This window comes from Alnus glutinosa, chromosome 11 (assembly GCF_958979055.1).
Source record: "Alnus glutinosa chromosome 11, dhAlnGlut1.1, whole genome shotgun sequence".
NCBI classification, from domain to species: Eukaryota; Viridiplantae; Streptophyta; class Magnoliopsida; order Fagales; family Betulaceae; genus Alnus; species Alnus glutinosa.
In genome coordinates, this window is record NC_084896.1 from 26,897,292 (window position 1) to 26,916,421 (window position 19,130).

The 19,130-nt window shown below is 36.1% G+C and overlaps 1 protein-coding gene across 1 annotated transcript; it reads left to right on the forward strand.

Annotated features, from left to right (window-relative positions):
- Positions 1-13,840: 13,840 nt before the first annotated feature.
- Positions 13,841-15,219, forward strand: LOC133881321 (UPF0481 protein At3g47200-like). The gene has a single exon (XM_062320245.1). The coding sequence runs from the start codon at positions 13,841-13,843 to the stop codon at positions 15,170-15,172; it is 1,332 nt and encodes a 443-aa protein (XP_062176229.1). The 3' UTR covers positions 15,173-15,219.
- Positions 15,220-19,130: the final 3,911 nt, after the last annotated feature.

A 19,130-nucleotide genomic window follows, 5' to 3' on the forward strand; every position in this document is an offset into this window, starting at 1 on the left:
GAGACCAACGGTGTAATTTTCCCTATAAAATTGACAAATATTTCTTAACATATGAGAAGCACATGTTGTTTTATTTTGCTTCTTTTATATATATATATATATATATATATATATATATATATATATATATATTGTTACCATGGTTTGTCAATTTATCTTCACATCAATCCTAAATAAAAAGAAAAAATAAATAAATTGTGAATTGATAATGTCACCTCCAACGGAGAAATTATTAAAAAAAAAATACAAAAGGCTTTATGTTGTCATAAACTTCCACAGGTTTCTTGACCAAAAAAAAATAAAAAAATAAAGGCTTTTCGACTAAAGAGAGCACTTTACTCAAAAAGCTTATCTCTTTAGTCCAAAAAACCTATAAAAGTTTATGACAACACGACTTAGCATAGCAATGATCCATGTAGTAGAAAATGGGAGTGTTTTTTAAAGATCCTTAAGTTGAATTTATTATTATTATTATTATTATTTTAAAATTAGTAAAAAGTGATTGGTGCAGTATAAAGTATAAAAAATTTGTATAAAAAAGTGAAAAAAATTATATAGTGCAGTAGTTTTTTTTTTATTTAAATAGAATTAAAAATTATTGATGTAATATAAAAAAATATAAAATAAAAAACTAGAATATTTTGAACTTGATTACTTTTAGAAAAAATGAAAATAAAAGATGGAAGTGTGGTGTTTAAACACCCCAATACCCCATGATAGTTTATAAATCATTCTTTGTATTAAATTAGAATTCTTTAAAATTATTAAGATTTCCGGTTTTAAAAAGTATTATTTAAAAATAGCGATTTTAAAATGTGCGATTTAAAAAATTGAATTTTAAAAATGCAGTTAAGCATTCGGCAAAATTGCAGTTTGACCTTTAAAATTATAGGATAACCTTTCAAATTTTGCAATTTCAAAAAATATATAATTGCTTGGGATTTGAAAAAATCAGTTTTTTGCGTTTTTAAATTGTAATTTTTTAAAAATACAATTCTCAAACGATTTATTTTCTATGATTTGCACTACAAAAAAACATTCAATTTGCCATGTGACTACAGTAGCCGTTACTGTAGTCACGTGATCTATATGGCCACGTCGCTGAATGTAGCTGTGACATGGCCAACTGACCACGTGGAATTCGTGCACGTGGCCACATGGCCACATGGGATTCGGACACATGGCCACATCTAGCCACGTTTCACAGTCCACGTGGCCGACTGGTCATGTGCACTGGTACCACGTGGCCAACTGTAGTAATTTTTAAAAAAGCCGTCTCTAAAAATTTAATTCTAGACAGTTTTAGAAACTGTCTAGAAAAAAACCGTCAATAATTCATCTCCTTTTTTGTAGTGGTGCACTTCATTGATTTGTTAAGAACCTTTTTTCTGCCTCCATCAGAAAGGTTACAAGAAATAAAGCGTGGCGAAAAAGTTAGGCATTTGTAAAGTGTGAGCCAGTTGGACGGGGCAGGAGTGAAATTTAAAGTGGGCTTAAGCGAATGCTTATTTGACTTAAAATTCACAAATGGAGTGTTAGAAATACCATGCTTTAGAGTATACCATATGATATGAACTCCACCAACAAATGTGATGAAACCCGATAGCAATGATGGTTTGAAACCCCAAGATCGTGTAGACAAGAATTGTTGAGGCTTGACCCGTCACCTAACTAGATGAGAAACCAAGACTACGAAGGATTGAAACGCCACACCAAGAATCTGAATCTCTTCAAGAATCAAGGTGATAAGTTTGGTTGTTTGAACACCACAAGATTAACTTGATAAGCTCAAAAAGTTCTTTCAAGAACAAAGAGGAACACAAGACCTCACAATAATAATTTTCTGAAAACAAAATTCTATATCCCTTACAAAATTCGTTATGCCCATATATATACTTGGAACAACCCTCCAAGAATAGGAAAAGTCTTAATTATAGCTTTAAAAGCAACACAAGTGCCAACATAAACAAGTCCCAATATTTTTAGGTCTCTTTGGACTTCTAGAGGCAACCAAAATAACTAAATGACTAAATTCATAACCAGCCAAGACCAAGTTCATTCCCCTATTTAATATCCTTGAAACTCAACGAGTTCACACCCTTTAATGGTCAAACCAAGCTGGTCACGTTTTTGCATGCTAATTATCCTCTTCAACTGCTTTGATGACATGGACTAAGCCTTGATTATTATTTGAGCCCATCTTGGTCTTTTTAGAATCAGCCCAATTCTCTTGGATTAGCCCATTTAGTGCTTCCTTGAAACGTTTGGCTCTAAGTCTTGTAATTGGGCCACTAGGAAGTGACAAAGGGTCTTGCACAACTTCAGCCTCATTCCCATGTGTATGATCAGCATGTCCAGCTCCTTGGTTTCCATCATTCTCCCCCTCTTAAGAAGGATTTGTCCTCAAATCATCACCTACATCAAATGGAGACAAATCAGCAACATTAAAGCTTGCACTAACACCATACTCACTCGGTAAGTCAAGCTTGTAGGCATTATCATTGATGCGCTCCACTACTTGGAATGGTCCGTCACCCCGAGGTAGGAGTTTTGAACGCCGTTTCTCTGGAAAACGTTCCTTCCTTAAGTGTAACCAAACCCAATCTCCTGGTTCAAATACTACCTTCTTGCGTCCCTTGTTGGCTTGATGGACATATTGTTGAGTCCTCCTTTCAATGTTCAGCCGTGCCTTTTCATGAATCATCTTTACAAATTCTGCCTTCTTTTTGCCATCTAAGTTCACACGTTCACTCAAAGGTAAAGGAGTTAAATCCAAAGGTGACAATGGGTTAAAGCCATAAACAATATCAAATGGTGAAAACTTAGTTGCAGAATGTATACTTCTATTGTAAGCAAATTCAACATGTGGCAAACAATCTTCCCATGTTTTCAAATTCTTTTTAATGATAGCACGCAACAAAGAAGACAAAGTTCTATTTACTACTTCAGTTTGACCATCCGTTTGTGGATGACAAGCAGTAGAAAACAACAATTTGGTTCCCAACTTTCCCCACAAAGTCTTCCAAAAGTAACTCAAAAACTTTGCATCCCTATCAGAAACAATGGTCCTAGGCATGCCATGTAACTTAACAATTTCTTTGAAGAACAAATCAGCTATATGTGATGCATCATCAGTTTTATGACAAGCAATGAAGTGTGCCATCTTGGAAAATCTATCTACCACCACAAAAATTGAATCTCTCCCCCTCTTAGTCCTAGGTAAACCTAAAACAAAATCCATAGAAATATCAGTCCAAGGTTCACTACGTATTGGCAAAGGGGTGTACAAACCATGGGGTTTCAACTTAGACTTAGCATGTTTACACGTGATACACTTCTCACAGATTCTTTCCACATCACGTTTCATATGAGGCCAAAAAAAATGATCATGCAAAATTCCTAAAGTCTTAGCTACACCAAAATGACCCATCAAACCACCACCATGAGCTTCTCTCACAAGCAATTCACGCAAAGAACACATAGGCACACACAGTTTATTTTCCCGAAACAAAAATCCATCTTGCCTATAAAACTTATCAAACGCCACTTTTTCACATGCATTGAACACATCAGCAAAATCAGAATCTTGTGCATACAAATCCTTAATATATTCAAAGCCAAGCAATTTTGTATCTAAAATGGAAAGTAAAGCATACCTTCGGGACAATGCATCAGCCACCACATTTTTCTTACCTTGCTTGTATCTGATCACATAAGGAAATGTTTCAATGAATTCCACCCACTTGGCATGGCGTTTGTTCAACCTTTGCTGTCCTTTCAAATGCTTCAAAGATTCATGATCTGTGTGAATCACAAATTCCTTTGGCCATAGATAGTGCTGCCAATTTTCCAAAGCCCTTACCAAGGCATACATTTCCTTATCATAAGTGGGGTAATTTAGGGCTGCCCCACTCAACTTTTCACTGAAATAAGCAACTGGATGACCACCTTGCATCAAAACAGCTCCAATACCTATTCCTGAAGCATCACACTCAATTTCAAAAGTTTTAGCAAAGTTAGGTAAAACAAGCAAAGGTGCATTAGTTAACTTTTCTTTGATCAGATTAAATGCATTTTCTTGTTCTTTTCCCCACTTAAACGGCACATTTTTCTTGATGACTTCAGTAAGAGGGGCGGCTAAGCTACTAAAATCACGCACAAACCGTCTATAGAAGCTAGCTAAGCCGTGGAAACTCCTCACTTGGCTGATTGTTGTAGGCGTTGGCCACTCTTGGATTGCCTTCACCTTTTCCTCGTCCACCCCAATTCCTCTCTTACTAACAACAAAACCAAGAAACACAAGCTTATCCGTGCAAAAGGTGCACTTCTTGAGATTAGCAAACAACTTTTCTTTCCTCAAGATTTCCAAAACAGATTTTAAATGCATCACATGTTCTTCCAAGTTTTTGCTATAAATTAGGATATCATCAAAATACACAACTACAAATCTGCCAATAAATACACGCAAAACATGGTTCATCAAACGCATAAATGTGCTTGGCGCATTAGTTAAGCCGAAAGGCATCACTAACCATTCATACAAACCATATTTAGTTTTAAAAGCAGTTTTCCATTCATCACCTTCCTTCATCCTAATTTGATGATATCCACTCTTAAGATCAATTTTTGTAAAGACACAAGAACCATGCAATTCATCCAGCATATCATCTAACCTAGGAATAGGATGACGATACTTTACCGTTATGTTGTTGATGGCCCGGCAGTCAACACACATTCTCCATGTTCCATCCTTCTTAGGAACTAATAGCACCGGGACCGCACAAGGACTCATGCTTTCACGCACATACCCCTTCTCCAATAATTCACCTACTTGCCTCTGAAGTTCCTTGGTCTCCTCAGGATTGCTCCTATAAGCAGGTCGGTTAGGAATTGATGCACCGGGTATGAAATCAATTTGATGTTCAATCCCTCGGATTGGAGGTAAGCCACTAGGTACCTCTTCGGGAAAGACATCTTCAAACTTCTGCAAAAGAGAAACAATATTGCTCGGCAAAGTACCGACGAGATCATTAGTACATAAAAGAGCCTCCTTGTACATGAGTACAATAAGGGGCTGGTGTGAAAATAATGCTCTCTTGATCTCACTTTTTTTTGCAATGTAACTGAATTTTTCCTCTCTTGCTCTCACTATGGCCGAAATCCTCTCTCTTTCTTTTTCACTCTGATCAATGTTTTTCTCTCTTTCTTTTTTTTTCAACTCTTTTTTTCCACTTTCGGCCTTCCTTTCTTTTTCTTTTTTCTTTTCATTTGATCTTTGTAACTTTAGTTGGTCCTCCATGACCTGTTTTGGAGTTAATGGCACAAGAGTAATGGGTTGCCTTTTAAGAGTGAAAGAATACCTATTTGTGAATCCATCATGCGTAACCCTCCGATCATACTGCCATGGTCTTCCCAACAATAAATGGCATGCATGCATAGGAACCACATCACAAAGCACCTCATCCTCATATTTGCCAATGGATAATGCCACCAACACTTGCCTTGTCACCTTGATTTCGCCACATTCATTCAGCCACTGAAGCCGGTAAGGGTGAGGATGTTTCAAGGTGGTTAAGGCCAATTTCTCCACCAAATAAGTGCTGGCTACATTTGTGCAACTCCCACCATCAATAATGACACTGCAAACTTTGTTATTTACAAAGCACCGAGTATGAAACAAGTTTTCCCTTTGGTTACTTTCTTCCTCCTTAACTTGCACATTGAGAACTCGCCTTGCTACCAATAAATCTCCAACCACAGCATTTTGCTCATCATCGGCATCCTCCAAAGGTGGCATGTCATCATCATCTACTTCTTCCTCATTCTCCGACTCAATCTCTCCTTGGGCGTTTATCACCATCACCCTTTTGTTTACACACTGGCTGGCTATGTGTCCCCACCCCTGACATTTAAAACACTTAATATCACATGTTTTAGAAATAGAAGCCTCGGTGTTACCTGAAGTAGTGGTGGTTGTTGGTTTGGCATTCTTAGAGGGTTCAAATTTTTGCTTATTTTGAAGCTGCTCGTCCCTTTTTGGAGCTGTCTTCCATGGGCTGGTGGTAGCCATAGGTTGTCCCCTCCTAGCCAATCCATTTCGTTTGAATTGTTCCTCCACTTTTATGGCTTGATGCACCATATCTGTTAACTCAACATAGTGCTGCAACTCGACTATATCTGCAATCTCACGATTTAAACCGTGCAAAAACCTAGCCATGGTGGCTTCTCGGTCCTCTTCTACATTAGCCCGGATCATTGCTACCTCCATCTCCTTGTAATACTCATCCACACTCTTGGAACCTTGAGTTAACCTCTGCAACTTTTGATACAATCCCCTATAATAATGGTTGGGTACAAAACGCCTCCTCATAAGCATTTTCATCTCCTCCCAAGTGTCCACGGGTGGCTCTCTATTTCTCCTCCTATTAATCAGTAATTGATCCCACCAAACAATGGCATAATCTGTGAATTCAATTGCAGCCAACTTAACCTTCTTTATCTCCGAGTAGTTGTGACAATCAAACACCATCTCCATTTTAGTTTCCCACTCCAAATAAGCTTCAGGATCATTTTTACCTTGAAAAGACGGAATTTTAATCTTTATGTTTCCTAAATCATTATCCCTCCTAGGCCTACCCATCCTAGCTTCTCTATTCCCATACCCACGCTCAAACCTGCCTCGGTTCAAATATGGCTCATCAAATTCCTCCAACTCCGCCTCTTCCTCAACATTCCGCCACGGAACACGCCCACCTTGTTGCCTATTGGGATTGTCTTGTTGCTGTCCCCTAGGAGTTTCTGCTTCTACCCTGTCCAACCTCTCGTGAATAGGTTCTAATTCAGCCCTCAACATACGCCTCATCTCCCCTAACAACGCTTGCATTTGGAGGTTCGAAGCTGCGGGTTGTCGAAATTCTTCGGTTGTGTCTTCTTCTTGATTATTGGACATGTTTAGAATCTGCAAAACAAGGTTAGAATCCTCACAAGCACTCCCTCACGTGTTTCACTCAAGAATTAATACACTTACACTCGTGTTTTCACTCTAAACGGCTTTTACCCTCTTTTGGTCTCACACACTCTTGCCTTTTTCCACTCTTTTGTGTCTTCTTAGTTCTTAATCGAACTTCAAGAAACTAATTCAAAATAATCCAGCAGCAATTGAGAAATAACCAAAACTCATCAAAAAGGTCAAGAACTTGAATAATGTGAGAAACAAGATAGAAAGGAAGAAATTTTCTTACTCAGAAAGGTCAAGAACTTGAATAAGGTGAGAAACAAGATAGAAAGTAAGAAATTTTCTTACTGGAAACGAGTACTTTTTCTTTTTTTTTTTTTTTTTTTTTTTTTTTTTTTTTTTTTTTTTGCTGTTTTTTTTTTTATTTTTTTTTTTTTTTCACAGCAGGGAACAGGAGATTAAAAAAAAATAGAAACAATAATAAAAGATAGTCAAACTTGCCTTAGAACCAAGGCTCTGATACCAAAATGATATGAACTCCACCAACAAATGTGATGAAACCCGATAGCAATGATGGTTTGAAACCCCAAGATCGTGTAGACAAGAATTGTTGAGGCTTGACCCGTCACCTAACTAGATGAGAAACCAAGACTACGAAGGATTGAAACGCCACACCAAGAATCTGAATCTCTTCAAGAATCAAGGTGATAAGTTTGGTTGTTTGAACGCCACAAGATTAACTTGATAAGCTCAAAAAGTTCTTTCAAGAACAAAGAGGAACACAAGACCTCACAATAATAATTTTCTGAAAACAAAATTCTATATCCCTTACAAAATTCGTTATGCCCATATATATACTTGGAACAACCCTCCAAGAATAGGAAAAGTCTTAATTATAGCTTTAAAAGCAACACAAGTGCCAACATAAACAAGTCCCAATATTTTTAGGTCTCTTTGGACTTCTAGAGGCAACCAAAATAACTAAATGACTAAATTCATAACCAGCCAAGACCAAGTTCATTCCCCTATTTAATATCCTTGAAACTCAACGAGTTCACACCCTTTAATGGTCAAACCAAGCTGGTCACGTTTTTGCATGCTAATTATCCTCTTCAACTGCTTTGATGACATGGACTAAGCCTTGATTATTATTTGAGCCCATCTTGGTCTTTTTAGAATCAGCCCAATTCTCTTGGATTAGCCCATTTAGTGCTTCCTTGAAACGTTTGGCTCTAAGTCTTGTAATTGGGCCACTAGGAAGTGACAAAGGGTCTTGCACAACTTCAGCCCCATTCCCATGTGTATGATCAGCATGTCGAGCTCCTTGGTTTCCATCACCATAATACAGATTCTTTTGTTCGAAACCTCATGGCCTTGGAGCAATGTCACTATATATATATAACTGACGCTTATGTTACCGATTATTTTATAGTAATTGATATCCTTGTCGACACTGCCAAAGATGTGGATTTACTTGTGAGAAAGGGAATCATGGTTAATTGGCTAGGTGGTAGCAACGCAGTAGCAACTTTGAGCAACAATCTATGCAAACGAACTTTTATTTTGGACATGAACTCCCATTATTGTCATCTTTGTAAAGATTTGAATGCATTCTATGAGGATCGTCAGCATAGATGGAAGGTTATTTTGAGACGTGAATATTTTAACAATCCTTGGAGAACTACTACCACCATAGCTGCTATTATCTTGTTGGTGCTCACCTTCACACAAACTGTATGCTCCATAATCTCATTATCATAGATCTTATTCACTCAAGTTTGTATATATAATTCTAATGGTATTGGATGGCATTGAGATAACATTTTGTTGTTCCATTATTCTTATTGTTTTAGGAGCTTAAGGTTTGTGGGATTGCAGTCCTACAACTTAATCATTTTATTAATCATTTTATAAATTCATACAATTAGAGCCCCAACTACATTTTCCATCAAATTAATTTCCAAAACTCCCAAGAGAAACCAAGCTCCCAGCAAAACCGAAGATGCGTACATTGCAAATATCCCTGCGTGCTCTATTGCAGTACTCTATGTAACCCATTCTTTCTTCTCATAATCTTTCACCGCCCAGATGTTGACACGTGTTGATGAGAGATCTGCCATGCCCAAACATCCTCTCAGATTAAACAAGCAAAACAAGCTAGCTACAGCACAAGTCGGGATGATATTGTGTGAATTTGCAAACTCGGCAATGCCGAGCTGGAGAGAAGGTGTATGTACATGGAGATGGAAAGAAAGGACAAAAGCAGATCCGTAATGGTGGACAAGCTCCTAATGGGTACAGACTCACCCTTCACCAGACGGGTGGCAGACTATCGGCTTCCCGATAAGTTTAAGGTACCCCAAATTCTAAGTTATGCAGGAGACAGAGATCCCTTGGATCACCTAGAAAATTTCCGAGCTCATCTAGACCTTCACGGGACACCCGATGAAGTAGCATGTCGGGCCTTCCCTCTTATTCTTTCGGGAAATGCCCGAGACTGGTTCAGGAAGCTACCCCCGAATTCCGTTGATCAGTTCAAGGAGTTGTCCAAAATATTCCTAACCGAATTTCTAGCTTTCCGAACAAGGAAGAAGCCTTCGGGATATTTGCTATCATTGCACCAGCAAAGCAACGAAAGTCTTAAGGAGTTCATGGCTCGGTTTAACCGAGAGAAGGTAACGGTCGAAGATCCAACCGAGGATATGTTCTTTGCTGCCATTTATCAAGGAATTTCACTCGAGGAGTCTTTGATGAAGAAGTTGGTCTGGAAGCAACCAAGTACCTTGCAGGGCCTCATGGATAAGATAGAAGAATTCATCAATCAAGAAGAAACGCTACACCAAGGGGTGCATAACCCTAAGGTTGTTAATAGAAGAATTCATAAAGAATGGTGATAAGCGTTGAATGTTACACATTCAAACCCCTTAACTTATATATGTTAATTCCTTAGCATTGTTATTTGTTTGATTTTGTGTTTTATTGTTTTCAGGTTTTAAATAAAGATGCAATTAATTCCATTAATTTTAGGCTTAAAGCACACTTTGAGAAGACCTAGAAGATATGTTTAAGCTTAACCAATCATAATAGAAGACCTATATGATGTGGTTAAGTTTAATCAAATCAAGTGAATGATTAAATCGGAATTTCTCCATTAAGAGTCAAAATCGGATTGGATTCAAATTTTGATTCTGCATATGTCTCAGTGTTTGGATCATAACATTTGTGTCAGATATTGGATTGCAATGAAATTTGTGGCATTGGAAAGCTAATAAAAAATGCAACAAATATATCATAAATAGCTTTTCCTAAATTCGGACGTTTACTATGCCAAAATCGCCCCGCAATAAAAGACCGCAATTCTGGACAAATTTGGAATCCTTTTCCTACTTGGATTGAAGTTTCAATCTCCTACTTGGACAAGAAGACTCAAGAGACAATTTTTATGGAATTCCAAGGGCTTCTAGGACTTGTGTGTACCCTATAAATAGACCCTTAAGCTTCAAGAGAAGGTGTGCTTGGTGCTTAGGCTTGTGCTTAGATTTAGACAGAAAATTCTTCTCGGAGGCTTGACAAGTTGAAGAGGAGAAGAACATGGCAGGAGGCCATCCCAGCACTACGATGAGCGGTTAAATTCCTAATAGGGTGTTGATGTAGCCCTTTCCAAGTAACAATGGTTTAATTGTATTTTAATTTGGGATTTTCTCTATGCATGATGGTTGTATAACTGTGAGAATTAATCTTAATTTTATATTCAATCATTATGAATTTCTTATCTTGTCTTAGAAAGTCTTTTATATTGATTGAACTCAATCCTTCATATTTTCTGTGATTATGTGAATGATTGTTATACAACGGTTTTAATTGATATATGATTAAGAGGATTAGATAGACCATGCCTAGGGAAGACGAATTGTACTACACCCTAGTTTAGTGTAATTTAGGTAGACAGTTCGTGCCAACCGAAGATGGGTTATACTATTCCATTGATTGTGTGTATATCCTATTAAAGATTAGCTAGTCCATGCCTAGGGAAGACGGGTCGTACCGCATCTTACTGGTTAGGTGGACGGTCCGTGCCAACCGAAGATGGATTATACTTATTCTTTAGAGGTAATTTCTTGACTACTCGAGTGAGACGAGCCCTTTATCATGCATAATATGAATTTTCTTTATTAATTTACGATTGACCATTGCTATGCGGTGAGTGGTGAAATCAATCCCCTATTCTTTATCTCGTCCCTACTATCTTTAAATTTATGTCTTTTACTTTTATGCATTTATTTTTATAAAACAAAAATCAAACATATTTTAAATTAATTTATATATAATCTCGATAAGCTTGATAATAATACATACGCAGTCCTTGAGGTTCGACACCCTCAACATAGCCCTATCCTATAAGGATTCGTACTATTGCGAGTGATAATTTTATTATTGATATATTTTAGTAAACAAAGGACCACATCAAATGGCAAGCTGGTTCGGTTCTTGGGAGAAAAACGAAACCAGCAAGGAAATAACAGGCTTCGGAATCATCAGGACAATCAGCCCCGAGATCAGCAGCTATGGGATTACTATCCCCGAGACCGTCCTCAGCTAGGCGAGAGGCATCAAGAGAATGATCCCCAAGATGACATAGAAAGAAGAGAAGACAGAGGAAGCAGAAGCCCTAGGCATAGAGAGCCGAGGCAACAACAGTATCTGCCCGTGATCCCATAAAAATGACTCTCGGGAATTTCAGGCTTGCTTTTATTTTTTAGCATTTATATTTGCAAAGAACTAGACTTTTATTTTTAATTCAGACTAGACAGAAAAATTCCCCAGATTTTGGGAATAAGTATTTTTAGAATAAATGAATAAAGCTGACTTAAGCATCGGAGTGTTCCGGGTCTAGGGACCGGGAACCCGTTGATATCGCTTATTTTGTAGGTAAAGCCTCTCGGATCAGTCCTAACCGAGAGCAAGAAGCTAAGCCTCTCGGATCAGTCCTAGCCGAGAGTCTCGGATCAGTCCTAGCCGAGTACAAGAAGAAAACTCTCGGATCAGTCCTAGCCGAGTATAAGAAGAAACTTCTCGGACCAGTCCTAGCCGAGAAGGAGCCTCTCGGATCAGTCCTAGCCGAGAGCAAGAAAAAACTTCTCGAATCAGTCCTAGCTGAGAAGGAGCCTCTCGGATCAGTCCTAGCCGAGAGCAAGAAGAAACTTCTCGGATCAGTCCTAGCCGAGAAGGAGCCTCTCGGACCAGTCCTAGCCGAGAAGGAGCCTCTCGGATCAGTCCTAGCCGAGAGCAAGAAAAAACTTCTCGGATCAGTCCTAGCCGAGAGCAAGAAGAAACTTCTCGGATCAGTCCTAGCCGAGAAGGAGCCTCTCGGATCAATCCTAGCCGAGAGCAAGAAGAAACTTCTCGGACCAGTCCTAGCCGAGAAGGAGCCTCTCAGATCAGTCCTAGCCGAGAGTAAAGAAAAACTTCTCAGATCAGTCCTAGCCGAGAAGAAGCCTCTCGGATCAGTCCTAGCCGAGAGCAAGAAAAAACTTCTCGGATCAGTCCTAGCCGAGAAGGAGCCTCTCGGATCAGTCCTAGCCGAGAGCAAGAAGAAAAACTCTCGGATCAGTCCTAGCCGAGAGTCTCGGATCAGTCCTAGCCGAGTACAAGAAGAAACTTCTCGGATCAGTCCTAGCCGAGAAGGAGCCTCTCGGATCAGTCCTAGACGAGAAGGAAACTCTCGGATCAGTCCTAGCCGAGAGTCTCGGATCAGTCCTTGCCAAGAGCAACAAGAAAGCATTCTCGGATCAATCATTGCCGAGAAAAAGAAATAAAGAGAGTCAGGGGGTTGGATTTAACCCTTGAGTTTTCTAGGAGTTAGCCATTTCAAGAGACATGGAGAAAACCCTAAGAAAAAACAAGAAGGTAATGGGGGGTAAAATTTAACCCTCAAGTTTTGCAGGTTAGCAGGTTTTCAGAAGGAGACAAAGATCGGGTTTCCTTAGACATGGAATTCCCATTATTCAAGCAAGCTTCAGATAAGGGAATTTAGGGGTAACTGTTGGGGATAAATCTCACTCAACCCGATCCAAAGAGGAGATTCAAAAGTCAAATAAGGTCCAAACAGATAAGAATAATGATCAGATAAGAATAATGATCATATCAGAAGTCTAAGAAGATATCAGATCAGAAGTCTAAGAAGATATCAAATCAGAAGTCTAAGAAGGATTAAAGTCCAATTAGAACTCTGACAACAGTTCTAGATCGACAAGGAGCAGGAATTCTAATCCAGGTTTGACTCCACCTCTTTGCCTATAAATAGGCTCATACCCCAGGTATAAACTAAGACTCATTTTTTATGCACAGAGTATTCTTTTCTTACATAAGCTAATTTAGGCATCGGAGAGGACCCCCGGAAGGGTCCCTTAGTTTTTGTTATTTTGCAGAATTATTAAGAAGCGTGAAGAACATCAAAGGAATGTGCAGATTCACACCATACCGGAAACTGTATCAACAAGGTGAAAACCACCTTTGTCCATATAATTAATAGTTATAGAATATATCGTGCTAGCTTGTTCATGACTCTTCCTTTCTCCATAATTAAACTGTTCAAGCGTAGCTCCTTTTTACTTGTTTCTTTCTGTTGCATAAGAATTTGTATTTCTTTGCTCTTTCTTCCACTAGCATCAGTTGACATTTCAGCTATCACATCAAATCCTAATTTAGTTCTAAATATTTTGTGAATATCAATTAAGGATTTAATATATATACTTACAACTTTGAAAAAAAAAAAGGTCAACAGGAGATTTTGCAGCATCATGAGAACTATCTTCAAATATATGTTTTAATGCTCGTTACCCTTGTCTTTGTCATTAGGAAATTTAAGAAAGCCATCTTGCTAAAATGGAACAATCAGCAAGTGCAGAAATTCAAACAGCAACAAATGATTTGATGATAAATGTGAATGAAAATTCTGAAAGTCAAATGGAACATCAAGACAATGCGTTGGCAAATAGCATCACACAAATGCTAGAAAGCTTGGAGCCTCCCTTATCACCTGAATGTTGTATCTATAGGGTTCCAAGTGACCTTCGCAAAGTGAACGAAAAAGCTTACACTCCTGAGGTTATATCAATAGGGCCTTTTCATCATGGCAATAAAAGATTGGAAATCATGGAAAAGCTTAAAGGGAGATATTTCAAGAGATTTGTGCAAAGAGCTGCGCTAAATGTAGAAAATTTAGTAACCATTATAAGGAATAAGGAAGCAGATGTTCGTCGTTGTTATGCAGAGACTATCCAACTTAGTAGCGACAATTGTGTGAAAATGATCTTGGCGGATGCAAGCTTCATTATTGTGTTTTTTTTGACACGCAAGTCTAAAGAATGGACGGGCGAGGACGCCTTAACACCGCGGTTGATTTCTACAGTAAAAAAGGACATCCAATTGCTTGAAAATCAACTTCCTTTCTTTGTTATTGAGGAATTATACAACTTTGCATTTGCATCTCGCTCAAACTTACCTTCCTTCACTGAGCTTGCCATCATATTCTTTGCACGATCCAACTGTAGAAAAATATCTCTCGATCCTAATTTGAAAATAAGGCACTTCGTTGATTTGTTAAGAACCTCTTTTTTGCCTCAATTGATATCACAAAGAAAGCCGGAAAGAAACCGTGGCATAAGACTTACACATTTGTACACTGCAAGCCAGTTGAACAAGGCAGGAGTGAAGTTTAAGATGAGCTCAAGCAAGTGCTTATTTGACTTAAAATTCACAAACGGAGTGTTGGAAATGCCAAGCTTAAAATTAAACGATAATACAGAGTCTCTTTTTCGAAACCTCATGGCCTTGGAGCAATGTTACTATCCCTTTGATAGTTATTTTACTGATTATATTCTCGTATTGGATTTCCTTATCGACACTACCAAAGATGTTGATTTACTTGTGCGAAACAGAATCCTGGTTAATGGTTTAGGCAATAGCAATGCAGTGACAACTTTTGTCAACAATCTTTGCAGAGAAATTTTTATTTTGGAAGCGAACTCCGATTATTGTCGTCTTTGTAAAGATTTGAATACATTCTATGAGGATCCTCGACATAGTTGGAAGGCTACCTTGAGATGTGATTATTTTAGCACTCCTTGGAGAACTGCTTCTACCGTACGTAGCTGCTATTATTTTGTTGGTGCTCACTTTCACACAAACTGTATGCTCGTTCACTCATTGTGGTAGATCTAAAAAGTGAGTAATTTCAATGGTATTGAATTGCATTGAGATAATATTGTATTGTTTGCTTATTTTTATTGTTTTAGGAGCTTGAGGTATGTGGGATTGCAGTCTACAATTTGGAAAATTTAAAATTGACTTAAGTACTAAATATTTTGCTTTTGCACTCAATTATAATCTAACACTTTTTTATATTGTAATACCATATGCTTTATTTGCAATATTCTTTATACTCTTTGAAATCACATTTTTAAATTATACACTTTGAGATATTTTCAATCCACTATTATACCAATTGCACATGCAACAAACATATAGTTCATGTACCAAAGGGGCAAAAAGGTTGGTCGGTCGATTTGAGTCTTTTCATTCATCTACCGGTAGCACCACAAGCTTGAATTTTATGAATAAACTTTTTTGTGTCACACTCTCTTTCTATGTATTATTTTATTGCTTTAACCGTTTATACGTTCTTTTATTATTACGATGTTTGAAATGATTTTTGTGCTTCTCATTAAAATTAAGGTTCATTTGTTTTGGCGTAAATCATATTTTACGGTGTTTGATGCGACTGAAAATAAAAATCAAATCGAAAATATTTTCGGTTTAACCAAAATAGCTTCTTTAGTTTCGAAAAATGACTTTCATTTTTAAATTTCATAAATCATTTTTTGAGTTTGAGTTTCTCCTTCTCAAACCGTCGGACTAACGTTGGACTACTACAAAACCATCAAACTACTACTTAGTCACCCTGGCCACCACCTAGACACCCCTTTGTCAAGTCACCTTTATATTTATCTCAATTAAAAACAAAAAACAAATAAAGTAAAATAAACATCAATTTAAATTGACAATGTCATTATGCCACGTCATAATAGTAGAATAGTGATGAAATGTGAGTATGCTATTTAGGCTTTCTCAACTAAGTTAAGTAGTTGAGAGTAGTTACTAGTTGGGAATATTTTTTTTTACTTTTTATTTTTACTAAAAAACTATTATTTTAATATGTTGTGATAAAAAATCCTGACTAGCTTAATGGACATCACTTTATTATACAGAAAACACGTGAAAGGATTCATTTGAAATCTGCAAAAAGCATGAACAGCTATATTTGCAAATGACATGTTTACTCGTAAATTTATTTTTTATATTTATCCTTTAAAAATTGGGACAAGAGACAAAAATTTTAAAAACTTTGTCAGCCGTTTGATATACACGTACAACACGATTTATATGTCCATGATACGCTAAGAAGTGCCAGCTGTTTGGTCTCAACGAGGAAAGTCAAATTAGGCGGGTACTTTACAATTCGTTATTATTGTCGTAGAGGGATGAGGATGTTCAACAATTTTAAAGAAATTATAAATTTTTAAATTTTTTGAATTTAGGCTTTTTTTTTTAATTTTTTTTATCGAATAACATAAAAAGTGCTATCTACTTAAAATGTGACATATTATCGATGAGAGTTGAGTATATTTTCATTAAATTTTTAAGCTTTATGTCGTAAAAAAATCTTATATTACAATATGACTGTTTATGTATTTAAAATAAAGAAAAAATATTCTCAAGATTGTTAGTTATTTTTGTATTATAAGGGTGTTTTAGAAAATTTGATTACTGTATGATTTTATTCATAATCGTATTTTACTGTATCAATCAAAGGAATACATATTCAGTATTGTATTTTTCCAGTGTTACAACCAAACAAAAGAATAAGAATAGTTATTCCATTTCACCTTCTTCTATTTCCAGTAAGAGAAATGCAAGAGATACAAAATCTTTTACCAAGAGATAAGTACCAAGATGATGCTGAGATTATTCATTGGTACCCGTAACATTTCTTTTTATTAATTGTTTTGATCATCTCTAATGAATAAGCTTCACATCATCTTGGTACACATCTCTTTATAAAAAAATTTGTACTCCTAACATTTCTTTAACTTTTTTGGTTTACTAAAGAAAAAACGTTTATTCGAAAGTTTTTTTTTCTTTTAAAAAAAATGGAAGTGAATTTTTTTTTTTTTTTTTTTTTTTTTTTTTTATGCTTTAATAACATATCACATTTTAAATAAATAGTATTTTTTGTATTGTTCTAGTAAAAAAAAAATGACTTGACTTCGCTTACTTTGAGAATTTACAATTTTAAAAGAAATTATAGTTAATAGGAATCAGTTGCGGAGACCAAAAAATTGATTCCATGCACAGCATTTGAGATGGCTAATAGTTTTCACTAAACAAACCTTAAACAGGAAACCTTAATGACATCAAAAGTTGCACCAAATTAAGTATTTGAGATGCGTAATAATATGTGGGAGGATCATGTGCATTTATGCACAGCGTGATCTATTGATCTATATAAACGTTATAAAAATGGTTAAGAAGTGGTGCGTGCCAGCTGTTTGCTCTTCACGAGGAAAGTTAAACGATCGAGGTAGCTTGTCGTTTGTATGATTAAAAATTAAGAAAAAATAAATAAAAATACACAAGATTGATTTGTCAGTTACTGTTTGGTATTTAAGCGGGAAACTCAAATTAATTAATAAAAAAAATAGAATGTATTTGACTCTGTACAGAAGACAAAAAGATTTAATGAAATCTCCAATAAGTATCACATGGAGGTTTAGCTTTAGCTAGAACGAAGGAGCCCAAGTACAAGTTTACCGGGCTTGTTTAGAATTACGTTAGAAAATAGAATTTTTAAAAGAAAAAATAATTAATAACTCTGCCAGCCATTTGATATGAACTGAAAACACGTGTAAGGATTCCTTTGAAACCCGTAAATAAGTAAATAAACAATTATATTCAGTTTTTAAAGACTCAATAAGTGCGAGTGGATGATACGTTTACTCGTAAATTTATTTTATATTAACCCTTTAAAAATTGAAACAAATAGAAAAAATTTTAAAAACTCTGCGAGCCGATTGATATATGCAATATGCTGAGAAGTGCCAGCTGGTTGGTCTCCACGAGAAAAGTCAAACGAGGTGGGACACGTGACAAACCTTTGTTACTGTCGTGGTCCGTAGAGACCAAAAAATTGAATTTGAGATGGCTTGTAGTTTTCACTAAACAAACCTTAAAAGGAAGCAAGGTGTTTGCTCTCCACTTAAAACATTAATAAAATATTTTATTAAATTTGGTGGTCTTTTAATAATCTGCAAAATGAAGTGGTCCATGTAGTTTTCACTAAACAAACCTTAAACGGAAGCCAGTTGTTTGCTCTCCACTTAAAACATTTTGCATTGCTAGCCAGTCGAGACCACTTCATTTCATTTTGCAGATTATTAAAAGACCACCAAATTAATAAAATATTTATTGTTTTGTGGATTAAGAATAAATTATATAAAAGCCAACCTACCATTGATCGCTTCATTTTGCATATTATTAAAAGATTTTTATTATTATTATTATTATTCAAAGACTTGATTATAAAAAATTCATGTTAAAAAAAAAAAAAAAACTCAAAATATACTTTATTGACTTTTTATTCTAATTTTCTTGAAATGGGTTTTTTTTTTTTAAGTGTTAAACCCACTTTTAGCCTCCTCAAATGCACACTCAAACAGGCTTTAAAAATGTCTAAAATATACTTTTGAAAAAAAGTTTATGACTTCTTTAGATGTTATTTTTTTTTTGAATTTATGTTTGGCCTGCAATTCAACCTGATTGGTTATCATATTCAAATTTTCTTTCAATCCAAGAATTTTATATTATATTCAGTTTAATTTACCTTCCCAAACATATTTTTCCATTTTTGTTTGTTTTCTAAAAATCATCTAAGCATGATTTCAAAACTTTTTTTTTTCGGTATTCACAATTTAAAAAAAAAAATACAAAAAACTTGTACACCCTAATGAGTCCAAGTGTGTTTGGTAAATGGTTTTGATTAGGAAAAAGGATGAAGAAATTGATTAATGTGATATAAAGCGTAATGAAGTTTTGATTATTTTTTATTTTTTTAGAG